Source organism: Protomyctophum bolini (genome assembly GCF_963924005.1).
Source record: "Protomyctophum bolini genome assembly, chromosome: 9".
Lineage (NCBI taxonomy): Eukaryota > Metazoa > Chordata > Actinopteri > Myctophiformes > Myctophidae > Protomyctophum > Protomyctophum bolini.
In genome coordinates this window covers 10,517,158-10,540,246 of record NC_137870.1, presented here as the reverse complement: position 1 = coordinate 10,540,246, position 23,089 = coordinate 10,517,158, and the positions used below count along the sequence as shown (strand labels likewise).

Genomic DNA, 23,089 nt, shown 5'->3' with positions numbered 1-23,089 from the left:
GTGCTGCGTGCAATATGCGGATATGCGAGCTCCGCATACGCAGGAATAAAATATGGATCTAAAAGTGCGTGTGTGCGTTTAGTTATTTTTTATTAAAAGCAAATGCCTTGCTGAGTTTTGTGTTATATATATATATATTGTGAGAAGGAGCAATTTTTGAATTATTAATTTATAATCAAGAGCGCAACGGAGCGATACGTATCTCGCCAATTGGACTCTTTAAATCACGGTAATCAAGGTAACTACACAACCCAAGCCTCTATACCAAAGTGTCCTATTGCTTTAAAGTCACTGATGTGCAAAACAAATCATTAATACAAAATCGTCACAGAGCCATTTCTAAGTGCTGTTAAAAGCTTGGTTAGACATTACATTATCTTCAAATTAGCTCATTAGCTCGTAATCATCGGCACCCATTAGGTAGCTCTAAGTTGAGCTTTTGTGCCACAGTGCCAGGCAGTCGGCGATGATGACACCGGCAGCACTGACACAGCGCTTGGGTTCAGACTCAGATGCAAATAAATGAAGATGTTAAACACTTCTGATGCCGGGGAATCTTTCAGAATAAAATGAAATGAAATGAAATCTTCCATTACTATACATCGTGGTAGTAAGTCTGATCTCAAAAATAGGGGCCGTAAACCAGGAAGTGAATGGCTGCGCGCGCAGCCAAACAGGTCCGGGAGGGGATGAGCAATTGCCTAGCAATGGCCGCAGTCAGAAAATGTATTGTAGAGATCGCGTTTTATATCATTCAAAATGACCGGAAAATGTGTCCGTGCGTCTTCGGCCTCCTACGGGTGTAAGTATGAAGACACATCTGTGGCATCAGAAGATTGAGCGGATTGGACTGCAGTGTCACACGGAGGTCAATGAACCCTGCGATGGCAATAATAGGCTCTGAATGTGATTTGTTGCCAGTCTAAGACACAGTTTATTGCACTATAAATTCACCAGCACGCATATGCTCTGGCGTTGCGCCGGGCATATGCTCTGGCGCTGCGCCATGCGTTTAGCCGCCAACCAAAACCATGGCACATTATTGCCATTACCGCTGATGGCCTTTGGAACAAATTGAACCCACTTAAAGTTATGTTATCGGTTATGTAGAAAGGCCCTTTAGAAGGGTGGTATAATAATACATGGACCGTGAAAATACCATTACACATTGTACACCATGGTACACATTGGAATGGCAGATGTAAATACCCTTGACGATGACACTGCAGATTGTCTCTTTGCTGCTGTCCAAATCCTATACGAGCAATAATGGACAATGCTACAAACGTAGAAAATACAGAGTGTTCCGTGCTGATTCAGTGAAGTGGGTCTTTTCATCTGCCCATCAGTTAGCTGTGGGGAAAACATCACAAACCGAGTTGTACTCGTCGACACTCACCACGTCTTCGCTGAAACGCTGACTCTTTAATGAACGATTTGTGGAGCTATGCATCTTTGAGCACTGCATGGTGTTTGGTTGCAGGGCTCGGGAATGTCTTTGAGGATGGAATCTTGGTTTACTTCGGCTCAAAATGCAGCCGTCATCAGGTACAATTTGGCTTCGTCATGGTCCGACTTTGACGGCATCTGTTCCCACCTGCTGTTTCTGTCCCTCTTTATAAATATGCAAACAGCGGGAACCAGTCCAGTAGTGCTGTCAAAAAACCCCATTTGGTTTCCATATACGTATGGTTTGTGAAGGTCATTTTAAGATTTAAATTAACTAGAATATAATATACTGTAGTCCTCTCTGCTCCAACAGCTGTTTTGTGAGAGATTAATACATCTCGGTTTGATGGAATTTATACTACAGGCACTATTTAATTAAGTAGCTGTGTCAATTGTACAGTTAAGACCCTCTTCTGTCCACAGTGTCCAGATGGACACTTTGGCTACAGGGAGAGAGCGTTGGGTTGAGTCTGTCTGGGGGAGTGAATGCGTTTGGTCAGTGTGATGAAAGGTGAACCAGTAACTGTTCTGGGAATCGGCCAGTACCGCATGTTCCAATGAGACGTGTATACGCTGGCTTCACTGTGCTGGAGTACTGTTAAACCTCTAATACTTTGGAATGTGAATTGTGTCTGTCTCATTATTATGTTCTGACGTAGGTACATTTGTGGCCCATAAAGATCACAGGTTGTATCCACATGCTTCTAAACACTATCATATTAGTGTATGTGTCTAGCATTGCACATTAAACCTCTAATACTTTGGAATGTGAATTGTGTCGGTCTCATTAAGCTCTTAGGTACTATTTGTGGCCCATAAAGATCACAGGTTGTATCCACATGCTTCTAAACACTATCATATTAGTGTATGTGTCTGGCATTGCACATTAAAGTACTGTACCACTCCCACCCCCTACATATTGGCCTGGCTTTTGTGGTGCCATATGTAGTGGAATAATGAGCCTGACGGGGAACATGGCACTGTAAGTCCCTAAGGGCAATGCTATGTTAGCAGTTATACAGATGCAGAGAACAATAGCAGGAATAAAATGAGGGGGAAAAAATACTTGAAAGAATGGGGTACGTCCCCCGCGCCATTCTTGGATTTGATCGGATGGATAGCCCCTCTTATAAGGAGGGAGTTTTTTTTTTGTGTAAATGTCACACCGGGGCATACATACATGCAAAAATGTTTGACCCTGATGTTTAGGCTGTTATAATTATCTGTCTAATACTTTAATAATGTACAGTATGTGTAGAGTACCTAGCTCTGTAGTTAAGCTGATGTATTTGGTCCTATAATACGCAGCTATTCCCAGCTGTTTGTTCCCACTCTGTCTGTCCAATGCGAGCCTTCTACTACCGGCTTCAAGTGAAACAGAAGCTGTGGTAGGCTAGCTGATTGATGTTATCAACCCTTATTACATGGCTTGGTTGAATACTTGATTCTGATTGGTCAATCGCAGAATTCAGCGGTGTGTTATTTTTGGATAATGTATTAATGACCATTCCGCTCTATAACAGACCGATGCCTAATCTAACCCTTGGGAGCACCTGCTGCGCCCCGCTTGATTTACTGCTGTTTCCAACATGACAGCCATGTAAACACACACACACACACACACAATGTCATTTACAGCTAAAGATTGCTCTAAAAAATGTGCGAGAAATAGACCAAGCAATACCCAAAAATGGATTCTATTCGATCAACTCCCGTCCTTGTTTTCTGACAGTGCTGCAGCTGGGCAGACCACAGCCTGCACAACACTTTCATTACGGCAAGCAGGTTTTGTTATGTTTCGGGTCTTTGTACTAGGTAGCCATGTAATAAGCGTGATAATGTCTGCCTGTAGGTGGTCATTGACCACCTACAGTATATAGGCAGACATTATCCCTTACATATTGTTGTTGTTGTCAGCCATTGTCCGACGTGGCATTGGTCACATTGTCCAACTACTATTAACCCTAACCCTGACCTCAGTCTGAACCGGCCACACAGCAGTTTCACCATGCTTTCACTTCGGCAGCAGTAATTTCCCTTCCGCCTTTCCTAATGGCAGCCTGTATATAGGCTCCAGTAGAGCCTCTACTTGCTCCACTGCATGGTCTTGAAGCGGGTGGCTATACTCTCCCAGCTGTTTGTTCCTATGTCCCCACACTGTCCAATGTCCCCACTCTGTCCTATGTCCCCACTCTGTCCAATGTCCCCACTCTGTCCAATGTCCCCACTCTGTCCAATGTCCCCACTCTGTCCAATGTCCCCACGCTGGCCAATGTCCCCACTCTGTCCAATGTCCCCACTCTGTCCAATGTCCCCACTCTGTCCAATGTCCCCACGCTGTCCAATGTCCCCACTCTGTCCAATGTCCCCACTCTGTCCAATGTCCCCACTCTGTCCTATGTCCCCACTCTGTCCTATGTCCCCACTCTGTCCAATGTCCCCACTCTGTCCTATGTCCCCACTCTGTCCAATGCGAGCCTTCTACTACCGGCTTCCAGTGAAACGGCAGCTTTTAGGCCATGGGCCGGAAGCCTCTAACGGCTTTAGTTTTTCAGTTGGTTGTTCCCCATCAAGGAACTGGATATTGTTTTCACAGTAGACAGATACAATCCCCATAAGTACTGTAACAAATGTTTCCAGCTTTGGTTTAGTGCACATTAATGAATTGGAGCAATCCCAAACTTCCATTTAGAGCAGACACATTTTCCCATTGACCTATAATGGGAAAATGCGAAAACTCACATTCAAGTATTTTTTTCTCTGAAACTGTAAGGGCTAAAGGAGGTAAGTAAGTAGCTTTGTAGAGCCATGAGGCCCATATGGGCAGGAGCCTATCTCCTGTCTCTAGCGTGAGGCAGCTTGATGTACAAGTACACCCCCTGGATGCTAGTATGTCGCAGGGACTTGTCAAGGGAGTGTATTTTACACATAATCGTTCTACCAAAACCAGAGGAGAATAACAAGCTGTTAAACGGTGTAACCAAGTTAGATATTGTAAATCAGAAATGTAGCTCAGAATAATCAACACATGGCAAAGAAAGTACATACAGAACCAAGGTGTACATTTGTCAATAGCGCATGGCTGCCTGGGGCTGGAGCTGTTGACTACTGTAAGTGAGGGCTGTGAGGGTTTGGGACACGCCCAGACTGTCATTGGTTAATGTGTAAGTGGTGATGGCAAGCAACTGTCATTGACAACAAGTAGTGAGCTGTCCATCAGAGGCTGCCAGTGAGACAGCATGGTGAAAATTCACAATATGGGGATGTAAGGGTGCCTGCACTAACAATGATGGCCAGATGATCATATTTGAATAGCCTAGTTGTGAGGTAGTGGCCTATGGGGAGATGCGTCATGAGCCAAGGAATCCAGGGAGAAAGAGATTTTTATTGTACGACCTATGAGTTATAGGGCGAAACGTAATGTGGGCTGTTATAGCGCCACAGTGAGGCTGACTGATGGAATTCTATTGTAAAAAGTCAATGGGAAAATGTGCCTGTTTAAAATGGAAGTTTGGATTGCTCCGTTTCATTAATGTGCACAAATTAAAGCTGGAAACATTTGTTACAGTACTTTTGTTACAGATTTTATCTGTCTACTGTGAAAAAAATAACGCAGTTCCGAGGTGGGGTCTTATGAAAGTCACGATAACAGACTATGGCCCACGGCCTATTTGGCCCAGAAGAGGAATGCCTGGTCATTTGTGCGGTATAGGTTACCTGCAGGAATAACGTCCTGCCTTCCCCATGTGTACTGTGTGTGTGCACGCGTATGTGAGAGAGTGAGTGTTTGTTTGGGGTGGTGGGTGGTGGTGGAGGAGGAGAGGTCAACCCGAAGACAGAGAAGGTGCTGCAGTCCAGTTTTCGGTGAAGGCCCCCCCGGCAGAGGAGCCCGCCACAGCAGTGGTCCCGTTGGGGGCCAGCAGAGTGGCGGGCCCCGCCCCGTCCCCCACGGCGGGGTAAAAGATCTCGGCCAGGGTGACGTACGAGCCCGCCAGGAAGCCCACGAAGCCCACCGTGGCGATGAGGAGGTCCTTCGCCAGCATGGACGGCTTCAGCCGGCGGTCCGAGAAGGTGATGAGCTCCACCAGCGGGGGGAAGATGAGGGCCAGGGCGCTGCTGCTCACCGCGCCCACCAGGGAGATGACCAGGTCCAGGCGAGGTATCAACACCGCTCCGGAAACTGTGACGCATGCAAGAAGGACGTACGTGGGACGGGACACGCAGGAGGTGGAATTGAAGAAGAAAAGGTAAGAGAGGAGAGAAGAAAAGTGATGGATGAATTTGAACAGAAATGAAGGGTGATATATATATATATATATAAGAAAGGAGGAGAATGTTTGAAGGAGGCATAAAGAGGGGAGAAGTAGGGCAGATGATTTAATGCAGGCGAAGTGGAAAGAGTGGTGCATGGGGGGATGTGGAGGGGAGGATAAAAGGTAGAGAAAGAGCATAAGTCATCAACCCAAGCATGGCAAACAGCTGTCTTCTGAGAGACTCAGACACACACCGATCCATCTTCCACGCTCCAGGCTCACGTTCGCGCCGCACACCCAGCATTCGATACATACCGCACGACACACTACTCCACCGCGCATCTCCATATATATCAACTTTGGATGTTTTTAGTATTTTTTCCGTCAAATGAATGGCTCCACATCACACAAGAACGACGCCAAAAAAGGAGTGAAAATAGCACATCTGCAAGCTCGGGATCGTGCAGCTTGTAGATTGTCTGTTTTGACAATTTTAAAATGTTTTACAGATGCTAATAAAATGGAACAAATTTGTACATGCAAGGTTTCGACCCGACAACAACGTGACACCCCCCCCCCCCCATCCCCCAAGTTCTACATTTACATTGTGCTGTGCCTGGGAAAACCCTCTTAACGTCTCGTCTGCATAAAATGATTGGATCACAAGGATCATGAAAGGTGCAGGGGTAATTTGTGACCTCATGGTCTGACTGATTGGAATCAGGGAACAAAACCAGGGTCCCTAATCTGGGTTAGATTATGAAAGTTACAGAGTGCAAATTCAGATAGTAACATCAGTGTGTAAATGTCTGCATCAAAGTCAAGTCATTTACATTTGTTCTAAATTTGAACTCGCCCAAAACTCCCTCAACCTCAGAACAAATGCAATGTCGTGTCCCCAACACAATCCGAGTCTGGGGGGAAAAAAGCCTTGCTTTTTTTGGACCCTTGTCATGGAATGACCTACAGACCAGACTCAAACTGGCTTCTGTGATCCCCCTAGTGAGTCTTTACAAGGATTGCCATGGGCACACTTCCCAAACACTGCTCCTGCTTTGAATTTTGTTACTTAGTTTTTTATATATTAGCCTTTATTGGTTGCGTTAGTAGACGTTCCTGTTTGAGCTTCTTCTTCGTTAAGGCCCATACATAGTCTGGATTTTCGGTGGTGAGGTGACCACCGAACTACAACATGACGTCACGAGCCGCGGTGAAGAGCAAACCACCGCCACCGCTCCAGCCCTTCTCTCTGTTTTTACTCACCACCGCTCAACCTTATTTCAGCTCCGGTGGTCAGCTCACCACCGGAGCGGTGGTCACCTCACCACCGAAAATCCAGACTATGAATAGGCCTGTATAGTGGGCACTGAGTTTATGAACGTTGCATGTCTGTCCTCCTGTTATCGTCTTGTATTCATTGTTACTGGCAGAGCTCGGTTACTTATTTTGTCTCTTCTCTTGGCCAGTTCACACTTGTAAAATAGACTTTACTGCGGTTTTTTACTGGTTAAATAAAAATAAATAGTAAAGAAACACTTGACACTTTAGATTTAATGTTCCTTCCTGCAGGAAAATGACACATGGTGAAAGAGAAAGCATTCCTGCTGCCACACACAGTCCTGTCCTTTTAGATCATTACGCTGTGATGTTATTTAACAAAAAGTACAAAAGTATTGGCATCAAAATGTACCTAAAGTGCCAAAAGTAGAAAGTACTCATTATGCAGCATGTTGTAAATTGGAATAATTAATTAATGTGGTCGGATAACGGGCGGATTATAAATATGCACACGCTGATTTGGGTGACAAAAAGGTTCATCCGCAGGTCTCTAATATGTATTATGGCTGAAGTAAGTGGTTAATTTATGTTTTGTAATAATAACAAATCTACAAAGTACTAGTAACTAAAGTGTTCAAATAAATGTAGTGAACTAAGTGAAGTATTATAGTACACAATTTTTGACCTGAGATGTAGTGGAGTAGAAGTAAAAGTATTGGAAATTGGAAATACTTGTACTTAACCCATTTTGGGTGGGAACCCCTTTTGGTGTTAGCATTATGTTATGCTTTAGCTATTGAAAAATAGCAGACCTACAAGCTCATAGCGCGCCACTCTGTGGCGTGCTATGAGCTTGTAGATCTGCTATTTTAAAAAAATAGAAGAACGACTGACATAGAAACATAGCTTTTTCAGAAAACTGTCAGGATGTAGAAGACATTCTTAGAATCTGATCTCAGGTCAAAATGGGTTAAATACAGTACTCAAGTAAATCTACTTTCCAGCACTGCCCGGCCTTTAGCGCTGCAGTCCAGCACCAGTGTGAAGTACAGCACAGAATGTACTAATGGAGCAGCAGTCCTCTATAATGGGATCAAATCATCAAATACGATGTGAGAGATGCATTCAATACATTTTTAATAAACCTGCTTTGAAAATTCCTGAATTCTGCTGGCGATCAAAGACCAGAACAGACAATAGGGGTTCATCAATCTCCCAAAGAACTTTTTTTCTTACTTCTTGTTTGAATCTATACATTAAAAATGCATGGAATAATAAAAGATTGGCAGAGAAAAAAAGAAATTATGCATTATCGAGCCCCATTCAACAATGATTAATCAGGGATGGGAGCAGATAAGACCGTGAACTTTTTTTTTTAAAAGACCTGAGGACTGCAAATCTCTCAGCTTTCTCTAAGTTTATCACTGGGCAGTGGGCACAGTGATAAACATAGAGAAATTTGAGAGATGTCAATTTACAATCATTCCCGTGTGTGTATGTGTGTGTAACGAGGCTCATGAGCATACATGTGCATGGTATTTGTTATAATATGGTCTCCATGTATAGCGTCTTTGGGTGCTCATGACCATACATGCGCATGGTATTTGTTATAATAATTATGGTCTCCATAAATAGCGTCTTTGGGTGCTCAGAAAAAGCACTATATCAATTCTAGATATTAAAGTTTACTATGAAAACATGCAGTCAGTCAGGCCTCGTGACACGCTCCATATATTATATGGAGTGTGATTTGGCAACGGGTTCTCCTGTCCAGCGCTCGCGCACACACGCGCACACACACACACACACACACACACACACACACACACACACACTCTCTCTCTCTCCCCAAAGGGAGCTCCAGTGTGTCTCAGCTCCATTGACTAAATGTCTGCACTGGCATTCCTCTACGTACGTCAGTATACCTATAAGGCCAGTGTGTGCGTTTAGTACGAAAAGAACAGCCAGCTCTCCAAAGTCCTTCTGGTACTTTTTAATAAATGAGACATGGGTATACACACGGGCATATTTCATCATGTTTAAAAGTAAAGCCATGCTCTTAAGACGTGGCTTGAGCTCTGAGTGGCCAATAGTGCGAGGCCAGAGTTAAGGTCATAGGGTTCCCAGACCAGTTGGAACACCTATCAATGTGTTCTTTTATACTATTGGAATGGATTATTCACACACCATATAGGCGAGAAACTTACACACACACACTCACACACACACACACACACACACACACACACACACACACACACACACACACTCTCAGTTATTCACTCACATGCACTCACTCATTCACATGCACACACACGCACATGGTTCACATGCATTTAGTGCATAATGTGTATGTGTATAATAAGCACCGGCTCGTGTTATCCGGACTTCACTTCTCAGTGAACATTTCTCCTGATTGGTCATGATTTGGCATACTCATTAATAAATAAACTCTAATATTAGAAAGAAAGGACACTGCCTGGACCCTCTCTCTTTTTTTAATAACCTGCCTGGTATATATCCACCCATTATCGACACTCAATAGACTACAAGGCAGTTGAGAAGTCAGAAATGAAGAGCTTAGTATATCCATCAGATCAAAACCACAGAGAGCGCCCTGGATTAGGATTCTTTCTGCAGCGGTAAACAGACCGGACCGGACCGCGCATGAACGAAGGGGTGCATACTTAGTTTAGACTAGTCATTGGTTAGACACGGGTTAAGGTTAGGTTTAGGTGTGCTGCCCCGTGGGAGGTTAGGTTTAGGGTGAGGGTTTGAGATAGGTTGTAGTTGTAGGACTAATGGAGTCTCACTCAAAAGAAAGAAAAAAAAGGAAAACATTCTGAATATTCTTCTCTCGTTTGATATCATTGAAGATGCGCTAGGACGTGTACACGCGTCATTGCAACCCGTCGGTTGGATTGCTTATGGCGCGTGGACACGTCGGATGGACGGAACCTGTTAACCGGCCATGTATGTGTCTTAACCGCCCACTCATGTCGGAGCCACGGGTGAGTCTTATAAAGCGGCCTCGCATGTGTCTTAACCGGCCACGCATGTGTCTTAACCGGCCACGCATGTGTCTTAACCGGCCACGCATGTGTCTTAACCGGCCACGCATGTGTCTTAACCGGCCACGCATGTGTCTTAACCGGCCACGCATGTGTTTTAACCGGCCACGCATGTGTCTTAAGCGGCCACGCATGTGTCTTAACCGACCACGCATGTGTCTTAACCGGCCACGCATGTGTCTTAACCGGCCACGCATGTGTCTTAACCGGCCACGCATGTGTCTTAACCGGCCACGCATGTGTCTTAACCGGCCACGCATGTGTCTTAACCGGCCACGCATGTGTCTTAACCGGCCACGCATGTCTTAACCGGCCACGCATGTCCGACTATTAGTGCGTCGGACTAACATCTCCCCCCCCCCCCCCCCCCCCCATGTGCTACTGCTCTAAGCACTCTGAAAACTGCACTAAGAATGAAACCAAAGAAAACATTGTCACGCACCATGGTGCGTGACAATGGTACAGAAAGAAAACATTTTGCTTATTTGAAGCATGACTGAGGTTAGAATTGCAATGTGTATGGGCTGCGTGAGATGTATGATAGTGACACATTGACCCATGAGCAGCTGGGCTCCGGCTCCAATTACAGGACAAAGATCTTCTGGAGCTCAGACAACACCAGGAGGGAAGGAGGGACTTTTTGAACTCTCTATCTTTTCTTTTCATAAACAACTCCCTCTCCTCTCCTCTTCCATGCTGCTAACAAGGACATCAAAACAAATCTTAGGAGCCGAAGAAAAACTATTTATATTTGCATATCAAAAGCTAAATATCGATTACCGGTACTTATTTACAATTACAGTTTAGGCATTTAGCAGACGCTCTTAATCCAGAGTGACTTTTACAGTAAGCAAGAACAACACATGGTAATACATCAAATACATATATATTTACAGTGGAAAATCTATATAATGAAAATGTGTACACTATCTATTGCTACTGTATGTCTACATAAAATACTATTTAAGTTACATAAGTTGAGCCTATGCATACGCCTATGCATACGCCTGTATGGTTGTCGAGGCTAGTGCAAGTGCTACGGGATAAGATGGAGTCTGAACTTCTGAAGGTGGGTTTTCAGACTACGGCGGAAGATTGTAGTGATTGGGAGTGAGTCCCGATGTCAAAGAACTGACCCCAGGCGTGTCATGGTTCTCAGCCAGGTCAAAGAAGGTTGTTTGGTTCTTTATTTACCCAGCAGGTAGCTGAGCACAAGTGCTCATTTTCAGCAACGCCCTGCACATTGAAACACACAGACACACACACTAAAACCTGGATACCGGCACAACCACAGTCATACTGGGAGCTGACCAGTACAACCACAGTCTGATACTGTCGTACTGGGAGCTGACTAGTACAACCACAGTCTGATACTGTCGTACTGGGAGCTGACTAGTACAACCACAGTCTGATACTGTCGTACTGGGAGCTGACTAGTACAACCACAGTCTGATACTGTCATACTGGGAGATGACCAGTACAACCACAGTCTGATACTGTCATACTGGGAGCTGACCAGTACAACCACAGTCTGATACTGTTGTACTGGTACAAGCACAGCCTGATACTGTCGTACTGGGAGCTGACCAGTACAACCACAGTCTGATACTGTTGTACTGGGGGCTGACCAGTACAATCACAGTCTGATACTGTTGTACTGGGAGCTGACCAGTACAACCACAGCCTGATACTGTTGTACTGGGAGCTGACCAGTACAACCACAGTCTGATACTGTTGTACTGGGAGCTGACCAGTAGAAACACTGTATGACACCGTTAGCCACTAAGCAGCTCCAATGGAGCAGTCGGGGGTTCAGTAACTTGCTGAAAGGGCACTTTAGCGGTGTTTAGTGACCAAGATGTTTCTGCCGTTACGGGGAATCGAACCGGCGGCAACAATGACACAAGGAGCTCCCAGCTGCCCGCTGGGAGCTCCAGTGTGGTTCAACCCTGCACCGTTTCGCTGTAATTGACTGAAATGCGGGCCACCGCCAAGTAGATTGGCTTATTCACTATCCATGATGAATTATATCACCGTTATAGTGGTTAATGTCCACTCCAGAAACATTCACATCACATTTTCTCAAATACTTGCCATCACTGCACCTCTCTGCTCAAGCCTCGCTTCAATCTCCCAATCGCTCTGTTACTTGTCAAAGTCTGTTCCTTTTTCCATCTCTCCTCCTCACCATTTTCCACTGACTTCCCCTAATCGTTGCCACCTGACGTTTCTCATCTATATCATGGATGACTGCAAGATTCTTGAATGACTTTCTCTGCTCTCAATTTGCTGCCCGCCCCATGGACCCCTGCAACCCCTCCCCATCATTGCCAGGGTCCTTCTCTATCCACCGCATGTAATTTATTGTTCCTTCAAAGCCCTCTCCCATCATTCCTCTGTTCTTTCCATCTCTGATGCATTCCCCGACTTCCATCTCCCAGTTAAATGTCCTAGTTTGACTTCCATCTCCCAGTTAAAATTTCTATTTTTTCTCAGTCCATTTTCCCCCTAATTTTAGTTGCCCCCCACCCCCACTCCGCCGAGCCCCTTCTGCCCTAAAATGAATACTACTATAAAGAGATGATGCCTCTCCTGTTTACTCTGCTCTTGCAAAATGGAAACCATTAAGTTGCACGCCTTGAAACTTGCGTGCTGATTTATGTGCTGTTTGGACAAAATCTGTAGTATAATAAATTGTTATGCAAAAAGATGCCTCCAAGTGGCACTATAAAACGCAGATGTGAAAAATGAGGTTTTTTCTTGGCATCTAGGGAGTGTGCATGCAAAGTTTCATGTTGATCGGTCCAGATGGGCCTGTTATAGCACCACCGTGAGGCTGATTTGACAAATCTAGGGTGGCATTTCTTCCTTGGCCTATAGTGGCAATGTGTGTTTCACAGCAATCGCATGCCGTGTTCATTATTTTGGGCAGTTTGTTCAAAACGGGCCACTCCTGCAAACTTTGAAAGCCAATCTCAGCCACTCAGAATGGAATAATAAAAAATCTTGATAACATGACTACAGATACGATGTACCGATTTGCATGATGTTTGGACAAAATCTACAGGCGGAATATAAAGAAGTCGCGCAGCTTCCTGGTGAGGCTATAACAGGCCCGAACAGGTTTCCTGTGGTCCTGCAGCCTGATCTCACCCATGGTCTATGTGGGGAGGATTTCAGTGTAATATGTACAGATTTGGGGGTTTTCTGTGTGTTTCTATGTACGGAATTTCCAATCTGCGGTATCTATGTTTGGGTGAGACCGGGTTGGGTCCTGACCTTCTCATCATTTTCACCTGAAACTGTTTATAAATCTCCATTTATAGGCAACCTCAACTATACTTCCTCTACACGTATCTATCTCATAACTTAGCTATAGCAGTTAGGATGACAGGTAACTGTAGTTCAGTGGTGACCCAAGTGGGGTCCGGGGACCCCCAGGGGTCATTGAGGGAGTTCCAGGGGGTCCCCAGCTTAATGATAGTTTGGAACCAAATGGACCCTCATGGGTCTGTAACTCTGAACCATTTGTACACTCTCAGAGCCGTAAAATCTCCTCTTATATTATGCTGTAACTTTTCAAATGGTAGTTCATTAGAGGTGACAATGGCCACTTCGTACACACTTGTCAGAGCCCAAGTGAGATACAGTTCCTTAGTGCTATATCCCTGTAGCCAGCATACCTGCTCATGCAGCTCCACACAGGCACAGCATTTATATGACAATCAAAATAGTATTGATTAATGAAAGTTCAGTACTAAAGGAACAGAGCCAGAGAGACACAACCGTAATCCAATAACAAAGCCACTATATTTGTTAGACATACAGGAGGGTCAACTCTGCAGAGCAATTCAATTCCATTTCATTATAATAGCCGTCAGAGCCCAAACACAACAACAGTTTCTGGAAGTAATCGAGGCTAAGCGGAACAAAGTCACTTATGTTGTGTGGCTGGAGGAGATAGAGATAGAGATGGAAGTAATCATACCTACTGTCTGCAGTTGGTCCAACAATGCCCTCCTGGAGCAAACAATGACCAACAAAAATGTTCATTGATTGCTCCAGGAGGGCATTGGACCAACACATTTTGTCAATGCCAAATCAATGCCTCTCTACATACAATAACATAACATCAGTGCCTCTTTGAAATTATCACAAGCTGCACACAGTCCATGCAATGTCATCCGTGAAACGCGCGCACACACACACACACACACACACACACACACACACACACACACACAACCCCCCGCCTAGCTAGCATAATTATAAATATGTGCTTCAAGATGATCCAATGAATAATAATTTAAAAACAAAATCAATATAATTGCTAAGAAAGTGATCGATCACTGCAGACCTAATACACTATTTTGCAATGCCTGTTAAGCAATCTTTAAACATCCAGTGTACTGTTCTATAAGTTACATTCATGATTACTGTAGTCTAAGTCTACCAGTGGTGGAAACAGTACTCAAATGTTTTACTTAAAGGACAACTTTAGTTTTTCTCAACCAAGGTTCATGTTTTAGGTTGTTATTAGAGAAAGTAAAAGGTGGGTGTCATATTTTTTTCATTTGCTGCTTTCATTCGTTTTAGGGATTTTAGCTGTTTTTGACAGGGGGGCATTCAAGCATGGGGCTAAATATGTATTTCTTTACAAAAGATTATAGCAATTTATTTTATTATTATTTACTATAGTCTTACTAGACACCAAGAAATTACATCTGGCCACAAAAGATCATGGGATCTACTGAATGTGTCAAACTGACATATTGAGCCTATGACACACAGGGCTGTATTTTGCGTGTCTTAAGTACCAGGTCTTATTACCTAACTTGAGTAAACTAAAGACCTGGAGGCGTGATCAATGCTCTTTGGACACTCAGAATAGCCAAATGGCATTGATCACGCCTCCAGGTGTGGGCTACCTTCACATTCAGTAGATCCTGTGATATTTTGTGGCCAGATGTAATTTTTTTGGGGTCTAGTAGGACTATAGAAAATAATAAAAATATGAATTGCTATTATGCCCCCCTGTCAAAAACAGCTGCAGCAAATGAAAAAAAATTAACACTCATCCTTTACTTTCTCCAATAACCTAAAAAATGAACCTTGCTGAAAAAAACTAAAGTTGTCCTTTAAGTAAAAGTGGGGCAATACTGCAATGTAGAAAGGCCGAAAACCCCACAAAAGGGGTGAAGTGGCCCTTAACCTTCTTTACTCACTCATAGAGTTTCAGAAGTAATTTGTAACATTTCAAAAGGAGACGAAGCATGCTGCTGTGTGATCTACTCTACCGCTAATACTGTGTCTTTGTTGATCACATTAACATTATGACATTTTTTTAGAAGGCCTTAATCATTCTATAAAAATTAAAATGTCACATCAGCCATGCAGGGTTAGACATTTCTGGCACATCCTTGGCGGAGGAGATGGCAAAGGGGACCATGTTTTATTAACCCATTCTGAACGGGAACCCATTTCGGTGTCAGCATCATGTTATGCTTTAGCTATTGAAAAATAGCAGATCTACAAGCTCATAGCGCGCCACCGAGTGGCGCGCTACGAGCTTGTAGGTCTGCTATTTTTTGAAAAATCGAAGAACGACTGACATTTTTAGAATCTGATCTCAGGTCAGAATGGGTTCATCAGACCAGTGTGTGTCCAGTGGAAACCTCGTATGAATCTGATCTCAGGTCAGAATGGGTTAATGAGACTGTGGATTGTCACCACCAGGCATCATTATTTGACAACATGAGTTTTTGGATCCCACCACCGCCTCACTGGGCCGCTCCAAACACAACTCTTCCACTTTTAATGACACATCCTGTTCACTCGATCCGATGTGACAGACAGACATATCGGTCGACTGGGACAGAAGTCCTGGTGGCCTCGATCCGAGATAAGGATCTCAGTCAGTAAAAACACCAGGAGTTCCAAGAAAAGGCTCATACATAGTCTGGATTTTCGGTGGTTAGGTGACCACCGAACTACAACATGACGTCACCGAACTACAACCACCGCCACCGCTCCAGCCCTTCTCTCTGATTTTACTCACCACCGCTCAACGTCATTTCAGCTCCGGTTGTCACCTCACCACCGAAAATCCAGACTATGAATAGGCCTAAAGAGTTCTCATGCTGCCTTGATTTAGAAACACAGAACGCTTAGGACAGCAATAGAGCATTTGAACCCTCAACAAATAATTAAAAGTCCCCAATAGGCCTATCTCACAGCCATTCCCTGCCCCCTTTCCAGACCTAGTGGTGTTGACGTCACTCCATAGACATGTTAAAATACCTACATTCAGAAGCCATAAACAATGCTTTTTCTGAAGGTAAACTTTATTCTATTTGTTTTAGCGGTCTTATCATCTTGTTTTCTTCATAATAATATTGGTCTGTTACATTTTAACATTTGGAAACGGCCTTAATAAACTTTGGACCACTAGAGAACATAACATTTTGTGCAAGAAAAAACGACACCAGGTTGTATCGTTCTGGAGGAATTTGGAGCAATCCTGTTGTCTTATTAGCATTTTAAATGCAGATGGCCCACTCAGTATAATCTACACACTTTAACTGTTATTGTCTCCAAGTATCGCCCAATTTACACATTCTTGTATCTAGATGGGTTGTTGACCAGTCATTCTATATACTAATTAGTATGGTGGTGACTTTTTGTTGGAGTCTGTAGAGCCATTTTGTTTTTCCCCCATTGCATCACTCTACATTAACTACATTATATATTTCATCTACATTATATATTTAATCTAACCCTACATGTTTTTTTATTGTGATACTGTTATACTGTATTGCTTTTGTGGAACATGTCACACCGACATTATGCTGCAGATAGAAATAAACAAGTCACAATATTTAACTCTCAATCTTATTCCTTGTTTCACTGTAATCTGACCTGCAGATTTGCTGTGTATTAGATAGTATATTTATGTATTTGAGCTTTTGATACAAATAACTGATCTACAATTTCAGAACGCATTGTTGTTATGATGTGTGTCAGCTTAAAGATTGTTAAAGAAACATGAAAGTGTATGTCCATACAGTTAGGTTACTAGCCTATACTGTTGCTATAGACTACATTGCTATAGATTGTAAAATTGTGCAATTGTGAATTTGGCATGTGAAGATGAAAGAATGAAGAAGTTTAATGTCCAATATCAAAACATGATTTCATTCACATAGGGCCAAACTTTTTTATAATTTTAAATGACAATTATATTCCACTTTGAAGAACTTGATCAATAACTTTGGAAATTAACTGCTGACATCTCTGGGTTTGCGGGGGTTTTGGCAAAGAAAAGCACATTGCACATGAAACTTGTGTCTATGAACATATCTCTGATGATGGCCCATCATCTTTGGTTATGAGCCTTTCACATTGAAATGGCGCCTGACTGCAGTTAACTGGAGGAGAGCTGTAATTAGTAACAAGACTGTTTAAATGTCATTCCACCTACCCTGTGGTTTGTTCAGTGGTGGAATAAGTAAACGGTGTGACTCCACAAAAATAATAATAATAGATCATCATATTAACCCGTGTAATGTTAGAGGTGTATTATAGGCATTGTTACTATTGCTGCTTTATTGTATGTTTAATAAAGGATCCCCATTAGAAACAAACTCTAGTCTTCCTGGTGTCCTGAATAAAGCAAATACAATACGGATGAACTATGAATAAAAAAATGAATACAAAACATATTCACATTATAAAAGCAAATCTAGCCGTAAACAAAAACACAAATCACAGTTTCACTGTCCTTGGTCTAATCTTTAATGCTTACCATACTCTATTTTTTATATTGTGTGATCCATTGAGTGAGTATATCTGTGGGGAGGGTGGGTGGAGGACAGTATGTTAGACTGTGATTGGTGGAGAGATGGTTATATTGTTCTCTTAGTCAATCATTCAAAGCAGCTAGTGGCTCTCTGGTATAAGAAGACTTGGTCTGTGTAATTTATCCACAACTCCTCCAGGATCATTTCTGATCACATCTAACTGTGGACTGGAGACTTCAGGTGAAGATGAACTCTCTTGAACCCACCAGGGACATTTCTGCTCAACAGGAGGAACCCAAAGACCTTGGTATGTTACTTAACCTCCGTTTTCACTCCAACTGTTCTGTTTTTATTCCCTCAATATTCTTAATAGTAATTTTATTGTTAGCTTATTACCAGTAGCTTTGCTGTAGATCCAAAACCACATATTTGTAGTATTACTTAAGGATTAAGTAATGACTTCATTCCTATATTTTAGTCATGCTAAGGTTTTTAAATCCATTGTTAGTTAGCTACATGACAGGGATTTGTTGAACAACAATTACGTTTAGGTCTACCTATCAATTTATCAACAATCTTTATTTTGTATTTGTTTTCAATCCAGTGTCCAAGCATCATCAGCCTGACTGCCCTGACCTACCAGAGGTGAATGAACAAAGAAGCTTGACAAAGAAAAAACACCATTGCTGTGATCAGTGTGGAAAACCCTTTCCTAACATGTCCAGCCTTAAAAGACACCATCGAATTCACACTGGAGAGAAACCCTATGGGTGTGATCAGTGTGGACAACACTTCTCTCGAATGTCTACCCTTAAAAACCACCAGAAGATTCACACAGGAGAGAAACCCTATGGGTGTGATCAGTGTGGACAACACTTCTCTCTAATGTCTACCCTTAAAAGCCACCAGAGGACGCACACTGGAGAGAAACCCTATGGGTGTGATCAGTGTGGACAACACTTCTCTCGAATGTCTACCCTTAAAAGCCACCAGAAGATTCATACTGGAGAGAAACCCTATGGGTGTGATCAGTGTGGACAACACTTCTCTCTAATGTCTACCCTTAAAAGCCACCAGAGGACGCACACTGGAGAGAAACCCTATGGGTGTGATCAGTGTGGACAACACTTCACTCAAATGTCCAAACTTAAAATACACCAGAAGATTCATACTGGAGAGAAACCCTATGGATGTGATCAGTGTGGACAACACTTCTCTCGAATGTCTAGCCTTAAAAGCCACCAGAAGATTCACACTGGAGATAAACCCTATGGATGTGATCAATGTGGACAACACTTCTCTGAAATGTCCAGCCTTAAAACACACCAGAGAATTCACACTGGAGAGAAACCCTATGGATGTGATCAATGTGGACAACACTTCTCTCATTTGACCAGCCTTAAAAAACACCAGATAATTCACACTGGAGAAAAACCCTATGGATGTGATCAATGTGGACAACACTTCTCTCATTTGACCAGCCTTAAAACACACCAGAGAATTCACACCGGAGAGAAACCCTATGGATGTGATCAATGTGGACAACACTTCTCTGAAATGTCCAGCCTTAAAACACACCAGAGAATTCACACCGGAGAGAAACCCTATGGGTGTGATCAATGTGGACAACACTTCTCTCAAATGTCCAGCCTTAAAAAACACCAGAGAATTCACACCGGAGAGAAACCCTATGGATGTGATCAATGTGGACAACACTTCTCTCAAATGTCCAACCTTAAAAAACACCAGAGAATTCACACCGGAGAGAAACCCTATGGATGTGATCAATGTGGACAACACTTCTCTCATTTGTTCAGCCTTAAAACACACCAGAGAATTCACACAGGAGAGAAACCCTATGGGTGTGATCATTGTGGACGACACTTCTCTCATTTGTCCAACCTTAAAATCCACCGGAAAATTCACACTGGAGAGAAACCCTAGTGTTTACATTATGACAAGAGCTTAGCACATCCACGTAAAAGTGTTATATGATGATTTTTTCACATTTTTAATTACAAGTAAACTTGTATATTGTTTAAATGACCTGTTCTTTTTTGTGGTATTTCTTATTCACTGGGTGTCGGAGTCTGTTAGACCCTATTTTTTCACCAATCTTTTATGATCAATATATCTACATTATTTCAGACGATTTATTTCTGCTTCATTACATCTGACGCTACATGTTTCATTATTATGATACTGCTGTTATACTGTATACTGAACATGTCACACCAACATTATGCTGCAGATAGAAATAAAAGTCTCGATATTCAACTTCATTCTCAACCTTATTCTTTGTTTTACTGTCATTTGACCTGCAGATTTTCTGTAAATTAGATTTAGATTAACTTTGTTCACATTTGTTCAGACACACATTTTATTTTTAGTCCACACGGAAGAAGCAATCCTGTTCAAATGCAGTTTCTACGAGAACATGGGTACCATTTAATAATGGGCTCCATGTTCTTGTAGAAACTGAACATGAAGGTCTTTGATTGGATTGATTGCAAGTTTGCAACACATTAAACATTTGGGCTCATTCATTAAGCTTTATTCTACACTTCCCCATAAACCACTGGTTACGGACAGATATAAACATAACTCTGTTTAGTGTGAACAGTAGCCTTTAACTAAAGCGTAATTATAGAGGACTAGTGTATGACGATACCTTGTGGTATTTTAACACATTTTCTGTTACTGAGTATTCCATCATATACAATCCAACTGTCAGTTGCTTTTTAAATTAGGCTATATAAATCAGGATGGCTGTAATATTTTTTATCTACAGCAGACTCCTGCCGTTCACTTCTTGTATACAGGCCGACTGAAAAGGCTCATAATTCTAACCAAACGCTGATGTTCGGAGGTCTTTTTTTTTTCTTTTCTTCCAAGCAGAAGTGTTCAGTTGCACAGAACATTTGTGAAAATTGTTGAATAAGTTAAATCAAATCAATTGTCTTGACATTAAACATTATATATTTTCTTTTGACTTGTGTATTTGTGTTACACAAATCAACAGTGGAAACATTATGCCTCAGTTAAAAGTAGAATTTCTTATTTTGTAAAATAACGGAACAAACACATCCAGCATCTGAAATAAATCCCCCCCCCCCCCCCCCCCCCATATTTGCATTTTAAATGCAGATGGCCCACTCAGTATAATCTACACACTTTAACTGTCATTGTCTCCAAGTATCCCCCAATTTACACATTATTGTATGTAGATAGTTGTTGGCCAGGGCCCCCATGAGGATTTTCGGGGAATTGCACCCAACCGCACTGAAGACAGTCAAGACACTGTCCAACACCGCCCTCCCCTGGCTAAACCAGGCATGGGCCCCCATGAGGATTATGAAAACTATTCGTTTCTGCTAATTAGTATGGTGGTGACTTTTTGTTGGAGTCTGTAGAGGCTTTTTCGTCTGCCATTTTGTTGTTGTTCTATCTATGCTGCAGATAGAAATAAACAAGTCACAATAGTCAATTTAACTCTCAATCTTATTCCTTGTTTCACATTAATTTTACCTGCAGATTTGCTGTATATTAGATTTATGTACGTATTTGAGCTGTCATTTGGTAAATGCTCTGGGCAGATCAACATAAGTGATCTACAAAGAACGCATTGTGATATGATGTGTTGTCATCTTAAATATCGTCTATAACAGTTACACAGAATAACTGTGAATATTTGTGAAAATTGTGGAATAATCTTGAAAAATGAAAAAACTGAGGGCCCACAGTTAAATCAAACCAATTGTCTTGACATTAAATATTTGAGATACACTTATCTATACAAAGCATGACAAATGTATGTCCATATACAGTTAGGTTACTATCCTACTGTTAAAATGACTACATTGCTATAGATTGTAAAATTGTGCAATTATTGTGAATTTGGCATGTGAAGATGAAAGGATGAAGAAGTTTAATGTCCAATAATCAAAAACATTCATAGGGCTAAACGTTTTTTTAAATAATTTTAAATGACAATGATATTGCACAGTGAAGAACTTGATCAATAACTTTGGAAATGAACTGCTGAAGCCCAACACACACCGGGTGCGCAGCGACGCGGCACAAGCGTTGCCGCGGCACAAGCGTTGCCGCGCGGCAACGCCTGGAAAATAGATCAGTGGCGTATCGGAGCGTCAGGCGAGGCGTGAACACGCGTCGGACGCCGCCGGTGTGGGATAGGTTCATTGAAATAACGGAGGCGGCTGTTTTGACGTGCAGTGTTCGCAGACGGTGTGTGATGGGCTTATCATAATTTGATTTGACTTATTTTGGCAAAGAAAAGCACATTGAAACTTGTGTATATGAAAATGTCTCTGATGATGGCCCATCATCATCTATGTGTCTTTGGTTAAATGGTGCAGAGAAAGCAGGGCATGTAGCTCTGGTCCATAGCCTTACTCATGGACCAGAGCTACATCCCTACCTGCTTTCTCTGCACCATTTAAGGCCGTTTCCAAATGTTAAAATGTAAAAGACCAATATTATTATGAAGAAAACAAGATGGTAAGACAGCTAACACAAATAGAATAAAGTTTACCTTCAGAAAAGGAGTTGTTTATGGCTTCTGAATGTAGGTCTTTTAACATGTAATGTCTATGGAGTGACGTCGCGTCAACACCATTAGCTCAGAAAAGGGGGCGGGGAATGGCTGTGGGATAGGCCTATTCCCATTGTTGGAACTGGACCCACAGAGCAAAAACAAGGAACATATACGGTGATGTATTCAAGATACAATACTGTATCTGATTTATTTTTCAAAAATATTAAGTATTCTTAAATGCAGGGCTGGACTGGGACAAAAATTCGGCCCGGTCATTTTCGCGTGAATTTGGCCCAGACCGGCCCACCACAACCAGCGAGCAGATAGCAGAAACTCTACCGCCAACTACGTCGAGGCACACACAAACAAACAAGCCCTAATACCACCACTTTTACAGAACAACATAAATGATCCAAACCAACAACTACACAACCCTTTGTAGAGGGTTTATTTGTCACTCACTGATACAGGTACAGTGAAATTATCATGATGGCACTGGCAGAATGGCAGCACGCCCGGACCTTTCCTGGTGGCCTGCCGCCTATTGGCCTGCCTGTCAAAAAAACCAAAACGTTTTTTTTTCTTCTTCTTTTTAATCATGGTGGCCCCCTACGGTTGCGGCCCACCGGGAATATGCCCGGTACGACCTGTGGCCAGTCCAGCCATGCTTAAATGCCATAT

General features: G+C 42.6%; 1 protein-coding gene across 2 annotated transcripts in view; it reads right to left on the bottom strand.

The window, feature by feature from the left end:
- Nucleotides 1–3,806: 3,806 nt before the first annotated feature.
- slc36a4 (solute carrier family 36 member 4) overlaps nucleotides 3,807–23,089 on the bottom strand; it is a 162,288-nt gene continuing 143,005 nt past the window's right edge. For both annotated transcript variants that reach the window (XM_080771439.1, XM_080771440.1), the window contains exons 12-13: nucleotides 4,944–5,629; nucleotides 3,807–4,876 (exon numbers count right to left, since the gene is read on the bottom strand). In XM_080771439.1, the coding sequence (XP_080627565.1) occupies nucleotides 5,274–5,629 (356 nt within the window). In that variant the 3' untranslated portion in view covers nucleotides 3,807–4,876; nucleotides 4,944–5,273. The remainder of the gene's footprint in view (nucleotides 4,877–4,943; nucleotides 5,630–23,089) is intronic.